This window comes from Corythoichthys intestinalis, chromosome 16, assembly GCF_030265065.1.
Source record: "Corythoichthys intestinalis isolate RoL2023-P3 chromosome 16, ASM3026506v1, whole genome shotgun sequence".
Lineage (NCBI taxonomy): Eukaryota > Metazoa > Chordata > Actinopteri > Syngnathiformes > Syngnathidae > Corythoichthys > Corythoichthys intestinalis.
The window spans coordinates 18,704,273-18,724,958 of record NC_080410.1 but is presented as its reverse complement, the minus strand read 5'-3'; the positions used below and the strand labels follow the sequence as shown (position 1 = coordinate 18,724,958).

General features: G+C 39.5%; 1 protein-coding gene across 3 annotated transcripts in view; it reads left to right on the top strand.

Annotated features, from left to right (window-relative positions):
* The first annotated feature begins 266 nt into the window (after nt 1–266).
* tlcd4b (TLC domain containing 4b) overlaps nt 267–20,686 on the top strand; it is a 28,202-nt gene continuing 7,782 nt past the window's right edge. Inside the window, exons 1-6 of one of the 3 annotated variants that reach the window (XM_057817416.1) lie at nt 267–595; nt 7,838–7,990; nt 11,006–11,095; nt 17,687–17,745; nt 17,969–18,063; nt 18,160–18,233. In XM_057817416.1, coding sequence (XP_057673399.1) covers nt 7,845–7,990; nt 11,006–11,095; nt 17,687–17,745; nt 17,969–18,063; nt 18,160–18,233 — 464 coding nt within the window. In that variant the 5' untranslated portion in view covers nt 267–595; nt 7,838–7,844. Of the gene's footprint in view, nt 596–4,884; nt 5,351–7,837; nt 7,991–11,005; nt 11,096–17,686; nt 17,746–17,968; nt 18,064–18,159; nt 18,234–20,686 lie in introns of those variants that run through there. The other 2 variants (XM_057817417.1, XM_057817419.1) reach the window with 2 other exon arrangements.

Here is a 20,686-nt window from a genome sequence, read left to right as displayed (position 1 = left end):
AGAATAGCATTGCATGGCACCACTGGGGGCCATCACCCAGTGCGTTATTTGCTTATATAGTGCGGCGGCACTGCAATCAAACGGGCATTCATCCTTTTTTCGATGAATTTGACGTTTATCTTCGACAATATCAGGGAATTAGTTATTTATATGCCATAGTGGAGTTGTTATTGAATCAAAGATTTATAATGGTCTTTGTTCCTCGAGGGCGTCTCCTTTGCAAGGGGAGTGTGCACGACGGAGGGGCGGATACTTTGTGACATCATACGTCAGTCCTCCCTGTCAACAAAATAAAGCGAGTTTTAACTTTTCAAACCGAAGTCGTTTGGAAATTTATGCAGAGAAGACAAAAATGGGAAAATAAAAAATAATCTGTACTACCATGTTGTAATGGTGGCGCTGACTTGTTTACGTGGCAGAGTAGGGGTTTTTTTATTTTTATTTTTTTTAACCCTCTGCTTGAGGCGCAAAGGCGAGCTCGCAAGCTTGTAGTTTAGCCGACTTGCTAGCAGCCGTCAAGTTGTAAGAAAGTGGACAAGACGGCGGCTATACAGGAGCCTATCCGACCTTCACACACTTATGCGACGGATAAAAGGTAACGAAGCCCTTTACTCCTCCAACGTCATATACAATACGTGCAAGCTCGCATGTGGTTGTTCTCCGTCAGATAAGATCTGTTTTACCGTATAAATCTTAGGCTACGAGCCTCCCTGGCTAGCCTGTGGCTGCAGCAACAGCATGACCACACGAAGGCGAGAGAAAATAACTACTTTTTTTTCTCTGAAAATGGACTGGTTTGGAAGCGGGTGCCGTGGGGAAACTCGTTTTACGCCTAACAGAGCGTGGAGAAACCAGTCGGTTATCTAGTTATGTTAGTGCAGACAACCGCTGCCTAATTATCTCGCCATTGCCCGCAATTCTTTTAAATATGCAGTCAAACCACCTGCCAAACAAATATTAGTTTTCAAAAATTACGCTAATCTAATGCACATAGCAGGTGCGCCAGAGAGAACAATTACAATCGGCGTTATAAATGATCAAATTTGACGCGTCTGTGTGCCTGTCATGATGAAAAGCCAACCGTGAATCAGCATTCATTTCTCCATTTCTCCTCTAAGACTTTCATAAGATTTGGCTGGCTGATTGTTTGGACTCATGCGCGGCAGAGACACTGGTGCGGTGCAGCAATGGCTTAGTCGGCGACGAGGTTGGATTTCCAACGAAGCAGAGGAAATTGAACCGCTATTATTTATGTTTAGTCGATATGTCACGGGTGGCGAGTTGCTGACAACGGCAGGATAGTCATGTGGAACAAGGTCAAATGTGGACGTGGGAGTGGATCTCCTACCCGGGCTGTCAGCCGCAGTGAGGAGCATCCGTGTTGCATCCTCCCATGGGGGCTGTGCGCGAAACAGCTTGCCAGGTGAAGAATGTGCGTGAATTATTCAGACTCATGCAGCACACGATCGTCGTGGCCCCGGAATGTGCACTGCTGCCAGACAATAAGAGGCGGTGGGGCTCCTCCGAACATAAGGCATGCCTCTGCTTTTTGATGAACATGCTATTTTACAGGGAATGGTGCATTCGACAAGCTCAATTTGAGAAGCATTTGCTCAAGACTCACTGGTGTTAGGGTTGGGCGATCTGGCCAAAAAAAGATTTTTTTTTTTTCACCCAAAATGTGAATTACGATTTTTTTGCCGACACACCCCTCCCGCACTCCTACTTTTTTCACGAGACAATATGAAAAAAGACAAAGCGTATAACAAACTTCACCCTTTTTTGGGCACGAATTGAGCTCATTGGCAGCTATAGACCCCACTCACCAACGTCACACAATGACGTGTCGCTGTATCCGGCCACCATATTGTCCGTCATATTTTAGCCGTATTCTCAATGGTTTCAATTTGTCGTGCAATTTATAGTGCAAGTCATGGAAGCCCCGGTGCTTTCAGACGCTGTAAACTCATTGGATGCGTTGCATAAAAGGCGTTATGTGGAAAAGCTTCAGTCTACCCATTCACCAGATCCATATTTGATGCCTAAATCGATATTTTTCGACCAGCTGTCTTCGCCGTCTCTGCCTGACATCTGCTACCCTGATATCAACAACTATCTTGTCCGCAGAAACTCAGCCTATTCTCACAAAAGTTTGAAACACTTTAAGAGCAGCACGCTAAGCAACATTACTCCGTGAGACCCTTTACTTCCAATTTTCTAAAATGGCGACAATCAATAAAGAAAAAGTTGACTGCGATGGCCGAAGCTTCAAGGATAGGTGGATATTGGACTATTTCTTCAATAAAATACGCAACAACTGTGTCCGCCTCATTTACAAAGAGACAGTCGCTATTTTCAAAGAGTTCAATGTGAGGCGATATTACCAAACAAGACACGCTGACATGTACGACAAGACGGAAGATACGCAACGAGAAATTAAAGCAACTTGAAGCTAATTTAATTTCACAGCAGCAGTATTTCGCAAGAGCCCGAGGGTCGAAAGAGAACGCCACAAAGGTGAGATTGTTGAAATTATGAATTAAAAAAGAAAAAAGCAAATGTGACACACAGGAGGGCTTGCTAAAACTTCTTTAAATGTATTGTTCTACGTAAATCAGCCCAGGTAGCCCCACATTTTTACCACACCAAATCGGGCCCCCTTTGCAAAAAGTTTAGACACCCCTGTTTAACTGATGATCCGTAGACGAGGCCAGCTTCTTTCACTTGTTACCAGCTAAATATTATTCAAAAAATAATGATGGTGGAAGAAATAAGCATCTTGAATTTGAAACTGTATGTTGTCGGCGATTAGCCTCGCAATGATCTTAATTGTGGTTGTCAGCCCAAAAACCCTCTAAATATATATTAAATGCATCTTACCAGATATAAAATGACGACTACTTAATCTGTGGTGATCGTTTGGTGCCCAGTTTTGTCGTTGAATTGCAGCAGTCCATCTCGCTCTCATCTCCGGGTCTCTCGGAATACAGTAGAACTTCAAGTCTCTCCGTCTATCTTCTCTGTTACTGCCACCAACCGCCACACACGCCTTCAACATTTTGATTATTAATGTTAACAAGCAGAAAAACACACCATAATAGGAGGAATTTACGTAGCGGTAATGCGTAAACACGACGAGCTGACGGACAATATGGCGCAGAGGCGTGGTTGTGACGTCATGTGAGTGGGGTCTATTGACAGCTCTAGACGTCCAATCCTTTTTGATTGAGAGGTGTGAATTCATTCATTAACATTTCCCAGTTACGTTGAAACACTGGTTTAAGTGAATTGGACGTATATTGTTGTCAATGACAGGCAGTGGGTTAAATACTATGAAAAAAAATCATTGGGGCCAATAACTACTGTATATTTTTGTTTTTATGAAGTTTTCATTAATTTTCCGAGCCACTTATCCTCATGAGGGTCACAGGGGAGCTGGAGCCAATCCCAGCTAACTATGGGCAGTAGGCGGGGTACACCCTGAATCGTTTGCCAGCCAATTGCAGAGCACAACAAGATGAACAACAATTTTTTTTTATTTTATTTTTTTAAATAAAATTTGAATTTGCATTTTTTATCCATTAATAAAATATAAACATATTACTACATATGAATAAAAAACTAAAATAATTATAATTTAATCTGGTGTCCACATATGTGGACATCATTTTTTGGGTTATGTAGACTACAAAATGTAATGTCCACATATGTGGTTGCCAGGTCTTTTTTGGGTTTAACTTTGTTTATTTTTGAATCACATAGAAATAGTTGCTCCAAAAAGGGTGTAAAAAAAGTTAAATGTTCAACAAAAGAAACATAAATAAAGGACGAAACCTGTCTTAAGTACATTTTTTCTCTCAATTTGTGTTGTCAGCCTCCAAATAAATAGTATTAACTTCATAATAGAACTATAGAAAAACCCCTTTAATTTTCAGTTGACTAGATAAGCGCTCATTTCTCATATTTTAACTGGTATAACCTGGCATAAAATGAATAAACAAGCAATGGCTCTTAACGCAGTTTTAAAGTGCTTTGAGCGCCTTGAAAGGTGGAAAAGCGCTATACAAGTATAACACCATTCACCATTTAGCTTTTAACTTGGAGCACTCATAAGTCAAGGTTCCACTGTACTTTAAAAGGAATGCCATGTCATGTGCTTTGTTTAGTGTAGGCTATTACAAGGCTATTGCAAACATGACAATGTCCATTTTAGTATAAATATAGCAGTCGACATGCCTGAAGTGTCATGCGCTGCATGAGGTTGGCCGAACTAAAAGACTTTTCTATGCACACAGACAAAGGACATAATTGGCAAATGTGAGTTAATCATTGTTTAAGGCATGTGATAAGCGCTTCTCTTGTGTACTGCCGTACTGTTTTTTTTTTTCCCTCACACAGTAGTTTGGTGTTTATTCACTAAGCAAGGGGTGATGAGTATAGTTTAGGTTGGTGCATTTTATTGTAATGTTTAATATTAGATGTTTGCATACACAAATAATAATGTTCTAGTGACTTTTGCCTTGTCAAAGGTTGCATTATTTGCTTGGCATAATTTTATGCTGGATCCTGGATGCACATCCTGATGCAACTGGGAGTGCTGGCAGTGAAGGATCACTTCCACCTTCCTCCCAGAATGGATTGGATGTGCAGTACATTGCTGTAAATGAGTTTGAATAATGCTGTATTTTAACACCACAACGCAATACAATGGTAACACAATGAATCTGCCTTATATAAAAAATATCACAGAACGGTACAAAAATATATATTTTTTTATTGGTGCAATAAATTGTTTCATGGGATGATTTTCTACTTACCATTGGCTGTTCACTTATTTTCAGCAGAATTATGGGATAAAACGAGAGCACTATATTTTCCCAGGCTAGCTCGAGAAAATGAATGGATGCTTATTAATATACCGGCAATATTATAAGTATTTCACAGGTAAAAGAGAAAATACACTTTACATGACTCAGGGAGGCTTTGTGGAACAAACCGAACCCCCACACCGACACACTATAGAAGACATCCAATACTCGAAATTAGAGCTGTCCCGACTAGTCGACATAGTCGACGTCATCGATGACGTAAATCCGTCGACGAGCAAAACATCACGTCGACGGTTAATGAAGGGTTAAAAAAATATATGCGTGGAAAGTTCAGAATGTGGGACGCTCTGCATGCAAGCGGGGAAAGCGGCACAAAGACAAAAAAGCGCACCAGAGTGTCCAAAACATTGACTTATTTCAAAGAAACAAAGGAGGGTACACTGTTTTGTCCTGCCTCTTCAATGCCAAGCTTGGCTGCACGTCGGCCGAGAATGAACACCTAAAGCGCCGTCAACCAGTTTGTAAGTCCATCTAACTAACTAACGACATGTTTTATTGAAGTTGCTAAGCCTGTCACGATATGCAATGAGTCCAATTATCGCACGGCAAATAAAAATGAGACCGGTAATTTTCACGGATGCCTTTTATCGCTGCGCACGTCCGTGCGTGCGTGCATACATTGGTGCGTGCGTGCTGATGGCTCCAGTTCCTTTCTCTTATCAACAAGCTGTATAATTAAAGTTCAGACATACAAAATAAGAAAACACATCCATATTAAACACGTTAGCACTGCTACACTGAGGTGAATGGGGGAAAAAGGCAACTTACTTTAGCCTGCTATAAAACATTGGCAGTTGTCTCGTGAAAGCAAATTTGCGGTTAAAAGGTGACACTTCAAACAAGAAAAATGACTGGTTAACAACATTTGCAAACGAAAAAATGACCCCAAAAAAATCTATTACTGACACTACTTGCAATTACAAAAAGTGCTTTTTTGCTGAGTGTAAAGCTGAAGTTAGCGGTTTAGCGAACGTACTTCCGGTAAACATTTCAAAATAAAAACATGTCATGTTCTTCATATAAATAGCGATTTCTGGAGTTAATCCCACATACTTCAAAATTCAGATTCTACACTAAAATACCTTTAAAATGACACTCTTTATGAAAAATCTGATTGGCAATGAATAATTATAATTATCATAATACTATTATATATAGTACTATAATATTAATGTGAGGTGTTTGTTGGAAAGGAAGTCAGTGTTCTGAATCTGTTTACATGCCATTCTTTTGCACTAGTTAATTCTATCAGCATTTGAACTCATTTATTTTTTGATTTATTATTGTTATTTACGTGTTTATTTGTACTTAAGTAAATAATTTACGTGTTCCAATATGTTTTTTGAATTGATAAGCGTCAACAAAAAATTTCATTGCTACATTAGTAAAAAAAAAATTTTTTTAATTTATAAGATTAGTCGACTAATCGTAAAAATAGTCGGCTGACTAATCGGGAGAAAATTAGTCGTTTGGGACAGCCCTACTCGAAATGCTCTTAACTCTGTGCCTTTGACGATGATAGACGTCCAGTTACGTGGCTCTTTTCATCTTTTTGCTTTGATTTTTAACTTGTTGTGGCTAGGCCAAGACATTCGCTTTGATGGAATTTGCAGTGTCTACCAGCATAAAAATGACACAAAACAACGCTCCTCTTAAAATCTGTTAATATACGCAACTAAACAGCAATCCTTAATTACACAGGCTAAAGCTTACTAGCATATACTAATTCAAGATAACAATTGAGCTTTGGGGACTGTCGACGGATGATGGCCAGCATCATGAAAGTTCTGCAGTTGAACGAACGAGTCCAACATGCACATGAGCAGACCAAATTCACAGTTTGTACCCAGGTTTTAAAGAGATTTGTTTTGATGGTGAAATAGACTGGTTTTGAATTCAAGTGAATAGGGCATTTCTCAGTTTTGAAGCCAGCCACTACTGGAAATCTCTGGAACTACAGTATTATAAAATACCTTTGGTGATATGCTCCAATCCATTTTTGCTGGGAGGAGCCAAATGAACGTTCGTTCCCCTCCCAGTCAAAATTGAAGTCTAGAGTTGTCAATGGCCGCCAGTGAGTTAACTCATGTGATGAAAAAATAAACTAGTCTGACCCACATGAGATCTAATTTTCATAAATGTGGCCCGCGAACCAAAATGAGTTTGACACCCCTTACAGCACGCTCATGTGCCACGGACACTACTTTGAAATTATGCTCTATTCTATTTAAAGAAAGTCTACAAAGTGTACCTTATTTACAGGCCCAGAATGATTTTTCTGTGTCGGCCATTGTTTTTTGTCCATCATTTTTTTTTCGAATAGATATAATTTGAGTCAATCACAATCAATCAGTCAATATCATTGACTCTGTGTTCCCCTGATCAATGAGCGCTGATCTAAAACTAACAACAACAGGTATTGTGCTTTGTCAGCAGATAAAACATTTGGTGCAACAGGAGAGACTTTTGTCGTCTTGGTCCATGAAACAACTTTCTTAACCTGGCAATTATAGAACAGCAAGCCTATCAATAACCAAAAGGCCTCTCAAGAACTTGTTAACATAACACTGTAAAATGCAAACAACTGCTAATTGCCATAGTAAGGTTTATAACTCAGTGAAGGAAAAATATGGCCTCTAGAACAGTAACAAAACTTTGTTTCCACTCCTGTTTTGCCAGTATACAAACGCACACATCCCAATCCGAATAATATTATCGGACCGATAATTATCGTGCACCTCTACTTAATAGCTCTCCTATTTGTCTTCTTGTCACTCCTTACAAAGCACCAGGCTTGTCATGAGGTCTCAGGTCACTTAGGTTATGGATCCTGGTCTTTGAATTTATGTTGTACCATTAATTCAACACCATAATGAAAACCTCAGTTGACCCTGGGTGTTGCTTTCCTCCATCTTATCTACTTCACTTTGTCCTTCTGTCATCTTTAGGTGAGAGATGGAGATGAGAGAGTTGACTGTGGTAGCTGGTAGCTTTGTGGGTTTCCAGCTACTCTTCTCTCTGGCCAGTCCTGTTCTCTCTTCAGCCATCTCTCCAAGTTATGGATTACTGCCTCCGACCAAACACACAGAATGGAACTCAAGGTGAGTTGCAGCAACTGCAAAGAATTAAAATTACACAAAAACAATCGGAGTGCGGAGAGAGAACGAGCGTGAGAGGAGAGAAAAGAAGGTACAGTAAGCTGTCAAACCAGAGAAAATCAAAAGTGTTTATAGTTTAGAAATTTCCTCATCCTGGATGGAGTTTCCAGTGATTATGTTCAGTTTGCATTAGACTAAAGGCCAAAACGCTCAAAGAAAAAATAAACGAACTTTGTTAATTGTTAAGATATATTCAAGCCAATGACAACATTGAAATGAAAGCACTTATATTAATTTGCAGCAGAACCTCTTTTTTTTTCAAATTGATTTTTTTTTTTTTTCAAATTGGCCTCTAAAAGCAAGTCGGGCTGTTTTTGATGATGCAACTTCTCTATTTGATGTTCCGCTCCATCAAAACAGAATTATTCCACACAAACACAACAGTGAACAGAACAGTGCTGTAAAAAACAGTTCAGAGGGCAAATGACTGCATTTGTCATTGCTTAATGCCCTTTATCAATGGTGCCACTCTATTCGATTTCTACCAATACTCACCATTAATATTTAAAATCATTGGGGTTTTTAATGACAAGTTGAAGGGGATTTTGTTAACTGTATAATGGCCAACTATTGCATAACCAGAGAGCTTTCAACTTGTTTGTTATGTAAGCATGACTTAAGTGCAAGGAGGGAGGCAGTGTGCTTCAAGACATGCCCATTTAATGAACAATACATACATTCTTTGACTGGTGCCCTTCAGATAATGGTTCTTACTACAAAAATTACTCTTTGTAACTTTGGTTTGGTAAGTAACAGTAGACTTGGGGATAGATCAATGTTATTAATTAAATTGAGGTTTTGTTTTGTTTTTTTTCCATTGCTGTTAAACTTTTTTTCAGATGTCTCTGTCTTCTGCTCTTAATGTATTAGTGTGGTTTGCTATGTCAAAAAAAAACAGCTCCCGTAGGATTTTTGTGCCAAAATTGATTCTTTTGCTGTTTTGGCTTCTGTAGGGACCATTGTGATAGAAAATGAAGGGTGCCAAATTTTCTGACCCCACCCCCATTTTGGGGGGGGGGGGCATCTATTCTGGGACCACCCTGAACAGTAAAATAGAAGTCCGCCTGGGACTACTTTTACTAAAATGGCTGTAGAACTGTTGTGCTTCAGTTGTATGACACCAAATTTGGGGGAGATGCAGCTTAGAATATGTAGAACAGATCAACATTTTTATGGTCCACTGGTAAATGCTATTTTCTGGAACATTTTTGACTACTTATCTGGCCTAAATCAAGAGGAACTGAAATTAGTTCATTACCATATTGATTGTCGAAAATCTGTTATAAACAAGAATAAAATTGATTGTCTCAGGACTAACCAATCCCAATCTCAGCTACCAGGCTGTTCCAGAAGAAAACCTGGGCGTCCAATTACTACAGGATCTGTGAGACCTAAACGGTCAAAATCTGTCCGAAAGGAGCAAGTGTGTATCACAGGGATTGCTTGCGCAATTCAAAACGCACCCAAACAAGAAAGAAAGATCATCATAAAGAATCACTCATTCTCTCTTTATGTAACGAACAGTTAATCTTCGCCATTCAAAATGCAATCATGTATGATGTTACTCTTGACATGGCTCAGGTCAATGACGCTTACTTGTTGATCCTGAAAAGATATCACATGGATGCTGATGAGACAACAAACTATCGCAAGCATCTGAAAAAGATCACTAGTGAGCGACTTCCAGATGTCCAGTTTGTAAGGTCACTGCGCTAAATGAGCCAGACAAGCTTGTTAAATCAACTGTCATAAGCCAAGCTATTGATTGCAGTATTTCCACAATGAATGATGGTCAAGTTATTGGCAACCTGAAGAAAGTTGCAAACTTACTGCGGGCAGACATCTGCAAAAACGCAGCTGGTCATTTACTGGGATATTTGACAACTTTGAGAATCCCTATTTACTTCATTTCTTCCTAAGTCACCTCCTGATGGCATCAAATCAATTCTTCAATTATTCATCCATATATCGATCAAAGTCAACTCGACCCTCAGAGTAACCTGCCATCATTGAATCACCTGCGATGGTGGAGACTGCGCAAACACTAGAAAGGACATTCCAGAAGAGGACAGTGACGATAAATAGATTATCAATTCCTTTATGGTAACCTATCTTTGTTCTGTTCTGTTTTTGTGGGTTTTTGCAGTATGCTTAATTGAATGTCACACAATGTCTTTTAAACACCATTTATCACATTAAGTATGACGTATTTTCTCTTTCAATGAAATCGGCAAATGTGTTGTTTTTACCCAATTCTGTACAATTAGACAATGCCGTAGGATGGACGCCATCTTGGGTACGACAATAAATAAATAAAGGATGACAATTTAACCTATTCAGTTGAATTCTTTGAGCCCTAAAACCTATGATAAGACACCTAAATCAGGTCTGTAGCTCAAATAGAAACTGAGATATAGCCATTTTAAGCTCCTGGCAGCCTAATTGGACGCCATCTTGAAAATTATGCATTTCCAAGAGTAACATTTTACTCAATTTTTTGTATGTCCATCAGCATGCCTAGATGTTCCAGAATCAACAGAAAAAAACAATGTTATCTATTTCCATGGGATTGAATTACATTTTTTCACATATTGAGGCATCTGTTTTCTATAGGGGGCGCTCAGAAAGGTGAAGGGGGGTCAGAAAATCTGGCACCCTTCATTTTCTGTCACTTTGGTCCCTATAGAAGCCAAAAGAGCCAAAAAAAACAATTCTGGCACAAAAATCCTACGGGAGTACATACCATACTGCACTGCATCTTTGAAAATATAGGTGGGAGGAGGAAAATCGTAAATCAAATTTTTGCTGAATGAATCTTGATTTTATTTTTCAGCCTTATAGTTCCGCCCAAGTAGTAGGGAGACCCAAACTTTTGAATCGTAGTGTAGGTGGGGATCACGTGAAAGGGGAAAAGACAAATGCAAACTAAACTAATGCAGTACATGTGTTGTGTTCCAGGTTGGTGTCGACCGTTCACGCTCTGGTTGTAGGATTCTTTTGCTTATACATTCTATGCTTCGATGACGCGGTCAACGCCAATCCTGTCTGGTAAGGGAAACCAAAATGATATACATCAGACATGTCCAAAGTCCGGCCCGGGGGCCAAATGCAGCCCGTGGTGAAATTTCATCCAGCCCCCAGCCTCTGTCATAAAATCAAAAACGTCCGGCCCGCACGCAGACTTAATAAATTGGTCAGTAGTAGTACTGCTACCAGCATATGATGTAGTTTACACACTAACTGCTGCTCCTCATTTACCCATTAAAAGGCAGCAGCACTCTAAGCAACATTACCCAGTGTGACCCTTTACTTCCAATTTTCTAAAATAGCGACAATCAACAAAAGTGTTGACTGCGACGGCCGACACTTCAAGAATTGGTGGAAATAGGACTATTTCTTCACTAAAATACGCAACAACTGTGTCTGTCTCATTTGCAAAGAGACAGTTGCTGTTTTTAAAGAGCTCAATGTGATGCGATATTACCAAGCAATACACGCTAACATGTACGATAAGATTACAGGGAAGATACGCAGCAAAAAATTGAAGCAACTTGAAGCGAGTTTAATTTCACAGCAGCAGTATTTCGCAAGAGTCGAAATAGAACGCCACAAAGGCTAATTGTGAGATTGTTGAAATTAGTAAGTTAAAAACAAAAAAAACAAATGTGACACACAGAATGGCTTGCTAAAATTTGCCTAAATATATTGTTCTACGTAAGGGATGTCAGCCAAGGTCGGCACCCCACATTTTTACCACACCAAATCTGGCCCCCTTTGCAAAAAGTTTGGACACCCCTGATATACACTACATTGAAACATTTACTATTCAATTTTAGAGAAGAAATAGAAATAGATAAGAAATCCTTATCATGATTTCATAGACCTCTAATCCTGGCTTTCATTCGTGCTATAAACTTTACAACGCACTTCTTTTTCCTTAACCCTTTAAGACCTGCAATATGAAGCAATTGTCAGAGAATCACAAAATTTGAAAAATAAGGTCTTAATGAAACCTTTTTTTCAAGTTTGTAAAAAAGAAAAAAATATGTGTAATAAGCGCTCTAATCTCTATAACCCTGCTAAATCCTTTTTTTTTTCTCATGGAACCTGCAGATGCATGAATTGACTTGCATCCATTCTTTTTTAATTTTGAGGGAAGATATTTCAAAATTCTGAATTAGTCTCAAAATCATGAAATTCTAACTGTATCAAATGTGATACATTTGGCAAGAAAGGGCTAAATAGTCTTTCTTCTCTGTTCCCCTTTCTCATTTTTACCACCTCATCTCCCAGCACACAGACTTGAGTCATACCAAAAAGGCTCCTTTTCCGTAGTAAACCACATCACAGCCTAATCTTCTTCAGGCTCACCCCATCATTCCCCACAGCCAGCCTCGTCTCTCCCGCTGGCCATTGCAACAGCCTACATCTCTGTCAAATCAATGCAGTGCTCCTCCTTCTCTCTTATTGTCTCCCTGTTGGCCCTGGTCAGTGTTGCTCATAAGAGGGAGAAAAGAAATTGTGTGTGAAGGGGGACTGGGGCTTTGGTTAAGAAGTGCAGGGGACAAAAGGGGACCCAAGCTGCATCTGCTCTTGTCCCGAGCTGGATTCCTTCATTTCTAATTCCCTTCACGTGGTGAGGAAAAGGAGATTTTGTTTTGAAAATATTTGAATTCACTGTTCTAATTTGAGCTTTGTACATTACAACACAGTCTACCGACTTCTGTGATTGAATTTCTTAGTGAGCCCACCCTCTCTAACTACATGTAAATACAAATATCCTTGCAACACAACAGTGGTGAAAGCAATAATCCTTAAACCAATCTGATTGTGCTGGATGATCATCGGGAGCCCTAGCACAAGAACAGCATTGTACTACCTGCTACTGCTGGAATTGCCACAGACAAACCATCAAATCAACATTTAAATAAAGTAGCATACCAGGCCAAATTTTTCCTCAAAAACATGGCGCTTTTAAAGTTCTGATGCACACTAATCAGTGGCTAGAAATTCCCAGCCAAAATGTGAATAAAAGTATACTTTCTGACAAATTTTTAGTTTGGTAAGCAAGCACTCGGGCCTGTTAAAGCAAAGCGGGTGTCCCTTTGCTCGGATCTGGCCGGCAAGCGGGCTCACATGTTGGCTAAAAACGTCGTGCGCATGCAGAGCTCGGTGAAAGTTTAAGTTAGATAAAAGGAGTGATGTGCTCGGACAGAGTTCATTGTGTGTCAGACATAGGCATTGCTCCTAAGGTTTAGAGTTCTAGTGCTTAATAATTAAGCGCCAACTTAAATCATGCTAGCCTCAACAAACTGAAAGTCACGCTGCTGTTCTGACGAGACTGGTTGTACACCCCATTTTCTCATTCAGCTGAATGGTGAAAAGTCTCAAAATTTATGACCACAGGTGTGTAACACACTCCTGAAGTGACATTATTCTTATTCTGATTTTCACCCAAAATTTGATTTCCGATTTTTAAATTCTTTTGTTTATAAGGAAACAATAATAAAAGACAGAGAAAGCTCAAATAAGTTTAGCACTTTGTAGAGCACTCATTGAAGTCATTGGCTGCCATTGAAGGCACTAGAGCTTTGTGCCGTTTTGACTGGGAGGAGCAGATGCACATTCCCAATCAAAATGGATTGGACGTCTAGTGTCATCAATCACACTGAAACATGAGCATTCACAGCCAGTCCTCACAGTTTAAGTGAATTGGACCTCTATCGTTGTCAATGACAGGCAATGAATGAAATACTATGAAATTTTTTAAAAAATGAATCAACTGGACACTGTTATTGGGGGCCATAAACAGACTATATTTGTGTGTTTTTTCCATTTGAATTGGGATTTTTGGAAGATTTTTGTTAATTTATCATTTCTGTTCATTTTCTTCTATAAATTGTTGAATTATTTCTGGGACAACTGGGGATTTCTCTTTTGTTAGGCCAAATTTATAGACATGTGTATGTTAAAATTTGACAGTGGAATTTGGGGTCATCCACAGGAGATATTGAGCTCCCGTTCATTTCAGGTTAATAAAGGCAGTGCGTATGGGCTCCATTTCACAGACGCTGCACTGCTCATTTGCTATATGACACCTGACTGTGACCAGGATCAGATGTCTCTGTAAACTTCATTGTTGTTTTGGACAGATGCTACAGTATTTGTGAGGACATCTAAAGTGTCATTTGCTCATGGCTGTCAGTGATGCAGATCCTTGCATAAAATATTGAATTGCATGTTTTAACAACTTATTTGCAGAATTAACACTTAATTGGACCCTCAGTCAACTCATTGGCTACCATTGACAGCACTCCACATCCAATCCATTTTGACTGGGAGGGGTGGGGGTGAATGAATGAATGTTCAACTGCCCCTCCCAATCAAAGTAGATTGGACGTCTAGTGCCATCAATAGCACTGAAACATGAGTTAAATGATATGAAATATTAATAAAATATTCAAAAAAAATAAAAAGATCTTCAAAGTGTCATGTACTGTATATTTCTGATTTTATTCATTTTAATTTTAGTACATGTGTTGTTGTTTTTAATAGATGTTTTATAAATTTATCATTTTTCTTATTCATATAAAATGTAAATACAGGTAATTCTAATAAATACATTCTATAATAAGAATAATAATTAATAAGAATAATATGGACCTGGCATCCACATATGTAGACATCACATTTTAGGTCATGCAGGCTTGCCTGGAACTCCAGACTCACCGCTGTTCCAGCGATAGAGCGACCGTTCCGCGGATCAAATTTCCAGGGCGGGGCAAGCCACAGCAAACAGACAGCGGAGTGGACTTATCAGCGACAGGCAGATGTGACGTTGGTAAAGCGACAAGAAACTCTAGCGCAAGGAAATAAACATACGAGGAGAGCGGAGAACGGAGAAGTTTATTCAACATAGCTAGCGCGAGGCAGACTGTTGGTTTTAGCGACTCGATGTGTTTCTGATCATTTAAAACTGAATTTACTGCGGATTGGAACATATTCTTGGCTCTACCGTTCGCCATCTGTGTTGTTGTGGAGACGACTACCGATGCGCAAGAGTGACGTTGCTCGTTAAGAACATGTCCCGCAAATGAACGAATCTGATTGCACGGTTGCTTTCCTTCGGGCTCGAGAGGCCAATTAGGAGCTGGGTCCCAGACTGTTCTCCCAGTGTTTAAAAAATACAGGGAGAACAGTCTGGCCGTGCCAGGCAACATGTAGGCCACAATGGCGTACTTTCAGCAACACGTCACTTTTGCAAATTAATATTCACGATGTTAGCAATTGTTGCTAGGCGGGTCAACCTTCCATTTGTCCCTAATAGTAAATGCATGGAAATAGTGTACGAACGAGATGTTTACTGACTTAAACCTACCAATTCTGTCTCAAAATGATGTCCCTGGTGCCAAATTCACTGGTAAAGAACATAAAAATTTTCAGTCAAAGAGATGGCTTGAGTGATGAGGGCTGAAAAAGACGGGGAAAAAGAGCCATCCTAATCCAGAGTTTGCTTTGTCATTGACACCTTTTTGTTGTGTACGTTCTCCTGTTTAAAAAAATCTATCCTTTACCACCATATGCCCTGTTTTTATATATTACAGTGCCTTGCAAAAGTATTCGGCCCCCTTGAATCTTGCAACCTTTCGCCACATTTCAGGCTTCAAACATAAAGATATGAAATTTAATTTTTTTTGTCAAGAATCAACAACAAGTGGGACACAATCGTGAAGTGGAACAACATTTATTGGATAATTTAAACTTTTTTTAACAAATAAAAAACTGAAAAGTGGGGCGTGCAATATTATTCGGCCCCTTTACTTTCAGTGCAGCAAACTCACTCCAGAAGTTCAGTGAGGATCTCTGAATGATCCAATGTTGTCCTAAATGACCGATGATGATAAATAGAATCCAAATGTGTGTAATCAAGTCTCCGTATAAATGCACCTGCTCTGTGATAGTCTCAGGGTTCTGTTTAAAGTGCAGAGAGCATTATGAAAACCAAGGAACACACCAGGCAGGTCCGAGATACTGTTGTGGAGAAGTTTAAAGCCGGATTTGGATACAAAAAGATTTCCCAAGCTTTAAACATCTCAAGGAGCACTGTGCAAGCCATCATATTGAAATGGAAGGAGCATCAGACCACTGCAAATCTACCAAGACCCGGCCGTCCTTCCAAACTTTCTTCTCAAACAAGGACAAAACTGATCAGAGATGCAGCCAAGAGGCCCATGATCACTCTGGATGAACTGCAGAGATCTACAGCTGAGGTGGGAGAGTCTGTCCATAGGACAACAATCAGTCGTACACTGCATAAATCTGGCCTTTATGGAAGAGTGGCAAGAAGAAAGCCATTTCTCAAAGATATCCATAAAACGTCTCGTTTAAAGTTTGCCACAAGCCACCTGGGAGACACACCAAACATGTGGAAGATGGTGCTCTGGTCAGATGAAACCAAAATTGAAATTTTTGGCCACAATGCAAAACGATATGTTTGGCGTAAAAGCAACACAGCTCATCACCCTGAACACACCATCCCCACTGTCAAACATGGTGGTGGCAGCATCATGGTTTGGGCCTGCTTTTCTTCAGCAGGGACAGGGAAGATGGTTAAAATTGACGGGAAGATGGATGCAGCCAAATACAGGAACATTCTGGAAGAAAACCTGTTGGTATCTGCACAAGACCTGAGACTGGGACGGAGATTTATCTTCCAACAGGACAATGATCCAAAACATAAAGCCAAATCTACAATGGATTGGTTCAAAAATAAACGTTTCCCCTTACTAAAGTGGTTTTATTTACAACAGAAAATGTAACAGTGGCAGTCAGATACGATATTAATTTTTTTTCAGGTCATTCATTATCAGACAGAAGCAGCACGGCAAAACGCCACGCTACGCAAAAAAAATAAGTAAAAATATCAAAATGGCTTACCTCTTCGTCCTCTATAGGACCATGGCCCCCAACAAAATGTTTACCGCATATGAAATGTGAATGGCTTCACCTTGCTGGCGTCAGACTGGTCTATCGGACGTCCGTGCACGTTGATCCATTCTTCACATTTTTTCCTTTTTGGTTTCGGGAAACATATGAAGAAAACATCCTTCATGAGCCGTTTCTACAAGTTCCATAGCAGCAGTGTTTGACGGGCATGTTCTTTTTTGAAAGATTACTGGAGAAAACAAGCAGAAATTACATGGACTGTATGCGAGGGCGGGTCTATAATGTCCCAGTTCCATGTTACGATGGCAACATCACGGTCTAAAAATGGCATTCATGCAGTACGCTATTGTATAGCGAATGTTCATGTGGTGGTCCACATGACCCAAATGTGATGTCCACATGCGTGGACGCCAGGTCCTTGAGCTTAAGATTTTTTTTTTTTTAATTGATAAATCTAATATAAAGAATAGTCAGTTGCCCTGTAATAAGTGAATGACATGGTTCTTTTTTTTAAACCTGCATAACTGTTATCATCACAGATACTGGCAACAGCAGACAATCATTGTTGTTTAATTTGATTGGGCCTTGTGATTAGCACAGTGTTCTATTAAAAAAATTAGATTACTTATCTACTGATTCAATTTCTTTTATTGATTGAATTTTTTTATCATGATGTTCTATGCCGTTCCACAGGGGGGACCCCAGTTTGGTGAAGTTAAATGTAGCCATAACCTGTGGTTACCTGCTGTATGGTGAGTTGTTTTGTCATTTTTGCTTATACAATCGCTCCTTCCTCAGGGTCAATCAATATTGATGATATAAAACACCTCGCACAGCATTTTCCTATCCAAAACATGCAGAAGTCCATCCTTTTCTGGGTGCACAAAGCAAGACAACCATAGTTTTTATTGTCTCTGAGTGGATATTTACACAATACCATTTTTATCAGTTCTATTTTTATATGTCACCTTCCAGATTTGCTGCTGCTGGCATGTAATTGGAGCACTATGGGAGACAAATTTTTTGTCTGTCACCACTTGGCGGCGCTCTATGCATACGGATATGTGCTGGTAAGATCATATTCATAGCATCATGTGTTAAACTAATAGAATTAAATTTCTTAGTTTGCATTTTGGAGTAAGTTTTTTCTGTTTGGGTCATTTCAGACACGCGGCGTGCTGCCTTACTTTGCCAACTTTCGTCTTATTTCAGAACTATCCACACCCTTTGTGAACCAAAGGTAAGTAGGTATGGGTGGCTTTTGATTGATTGTTCTGTGAAATCGCTAAGCCACAGCCCTCACTGATGTACATGCACGTCGCACCCTATTACCTGCCTTGCAATTGTATTAAGGCCAAAACAATCTGGTATCGGAAATATTCAATGCAGCAGAGTCAAAAAGATATTAATCCTTTATAGGGGTCCTATTTAACTCATTGGCCGATATTGACACCCAATAAATTTTGACAAAGGACTGGATGTCCCGCATCGTCAATGGCATTGAAACATGAATTCGTCCCAGTTTAAAAAAAAAAAAAAAAAATTTTAAGTGTGTTTGCGTTTTTATTCATTTAATTTTACTAATTTAGTTTTTATAAAAGTGTTTAAAATGTCATTTATTTATGAAAATATATATTTGAAAAATACAAAAATGTTTAATGATAAACAATCAAGCGTGTGTCACAGCACACTACAGACTGATGGATGTGATGAAGAGCGCACATGCCTTTTACTGGCTAACTTGTGACTAAGCATGTGCATTTTGACGGTATGATAACCTTAAGCAAAAATACCGCGGTATCACGGTATAGCAATTATAGCTCTAAAATGTGTAATTTTGAGATGTACGGGTTAAAAAAAATTCCATTGAAAAGGATTTTAAAAAATTTTCACAACATATTTGCAAATTGGCACATCGACATGAATATAATGTTAAGATAAATGAATAATATAACCATAAAATAAATAACTGAAATATTTTGAATAAAATTTAAATAAATACAATTTATAGACTAAACCCACAGCCACAACTCAAGTTGCTAAACAATAGAACAAAAATAATTATTTTCCATAAAAAAGTAAAAACACTTATAAATAAAATATATGCATATTAGCACTTCTCTGACTTTGAAGCTCCATCCCAACATTTTTAGAGATTTGCTCATTTTCTACATATTCCTCTCTCAGTCCAAGTTATGATGCAGGAATGTATGTTAACCTTTGCTGGGTTAATATACCACTACTACTATTAATTAATTTAATATTAATGGAGAGCGAGTGTGTTGCCAGAGAGGAAAAACGCCACAGGCTGGATTATGAAAATTTTATTTTGATGTTTACAGATGGTAAATGGTAAATGGTGTTATACTTATATAGATGTTTACAATGGCGAAAGAATTAACGTTGCCAACAGTCCCGAATTGTGCAGGACAACCCGCAATATAGGAATTTCCAACTAGTTCCGTCGGTGTCAGCAGCGGCGGTACCAATCGGAACTTCCTATATTGTTGTCCCGCACAATGCGGCGCTGTTAGCAAGTTCCCTAGAGCGGATGACTTTAGAACAGTTGGCTAATGGTAGAGTGGAACCCGGTTAGCCTTCTTCTTACATGCTGACTAGCCACATTATCTTTCTCGTTAACAAGCTAGTTACGTGACGTCATAGTATTTGTTTTACTATCACTGGACATACTAAACACCCTGGAGAGAACTCTCGTAGCTGGTGGTAAATGTAAATGACAGCATTTACTTACCTTAAATTTTGTATAAAGTGACAGATGATTGTCACGTAAATGTGAAATCAAGTTTGAGGTGTTCTCCTCCCCCCTTGCAGCCACCCTCCGCAAGCAAGTCTTGTCGTCGGATGTCCTTCCTCCTCTAACCCGCGTTCGTCTGCTTCTTTTCAGTAGCCAAAATACTCCAATACAAGCGAATTTGGGTTTTTTTTGACAGCGGAAAAAGCTCACCACCTTCAGCCATTGTGTCACCTCTAGTATATAGCACAGAGTAACGTCATTCACGGAAATATCAACAACCGGAGGGGCAGGAGTCAGCACTCCCACTCCATTTCTCGCTGCATATTTGGGACATAAAAAATAGCTAATACGGTATGACGGAAAATTTTTGTGGTTTTGAAACCGTGACGTTTTAATACCACGGTAAACCTTGAAACCGGTAACCTGCACATGCCTACTTGTAACCTAGACGCAACAATAATTTTGCAAATACTAGTAACTAATCAGCTCTGATGAAAAATCAGACTCCAAGGATCAATGGTTACTGGCCCTCGCTACATAGCTACCAAATTTCAAGAAGATCCGTTCACGAATAATAGAGGAACGGAACTTTGTGGTTTGTTTCCACAAAAAGAAGAACAACAACTACTTTGGCGGCAACTTAAAAGGCCGTCAGCCTGTAAAAAATATTAATATATGAGACCCAGCGTCCACCAGTGTGGACATGACAATTTGGCGCATGTACTGTAGGCCACACTTGCATACAAAATGTTAATGTTGTTGCCTACATGACCTTGCCTGGTACACCAGACTCACCGCTGTTCCAGCTATTGAGTCTGGCCACCATTCAAGCGGATACAATTTCCAGGGCGGAGCAAGCCACAGCAAACAGACAGCGGAGTGGACCAATCGGCGACGGGCAGACGTGACGTTAGTAAACTGACGAGGGAAGGACGAGG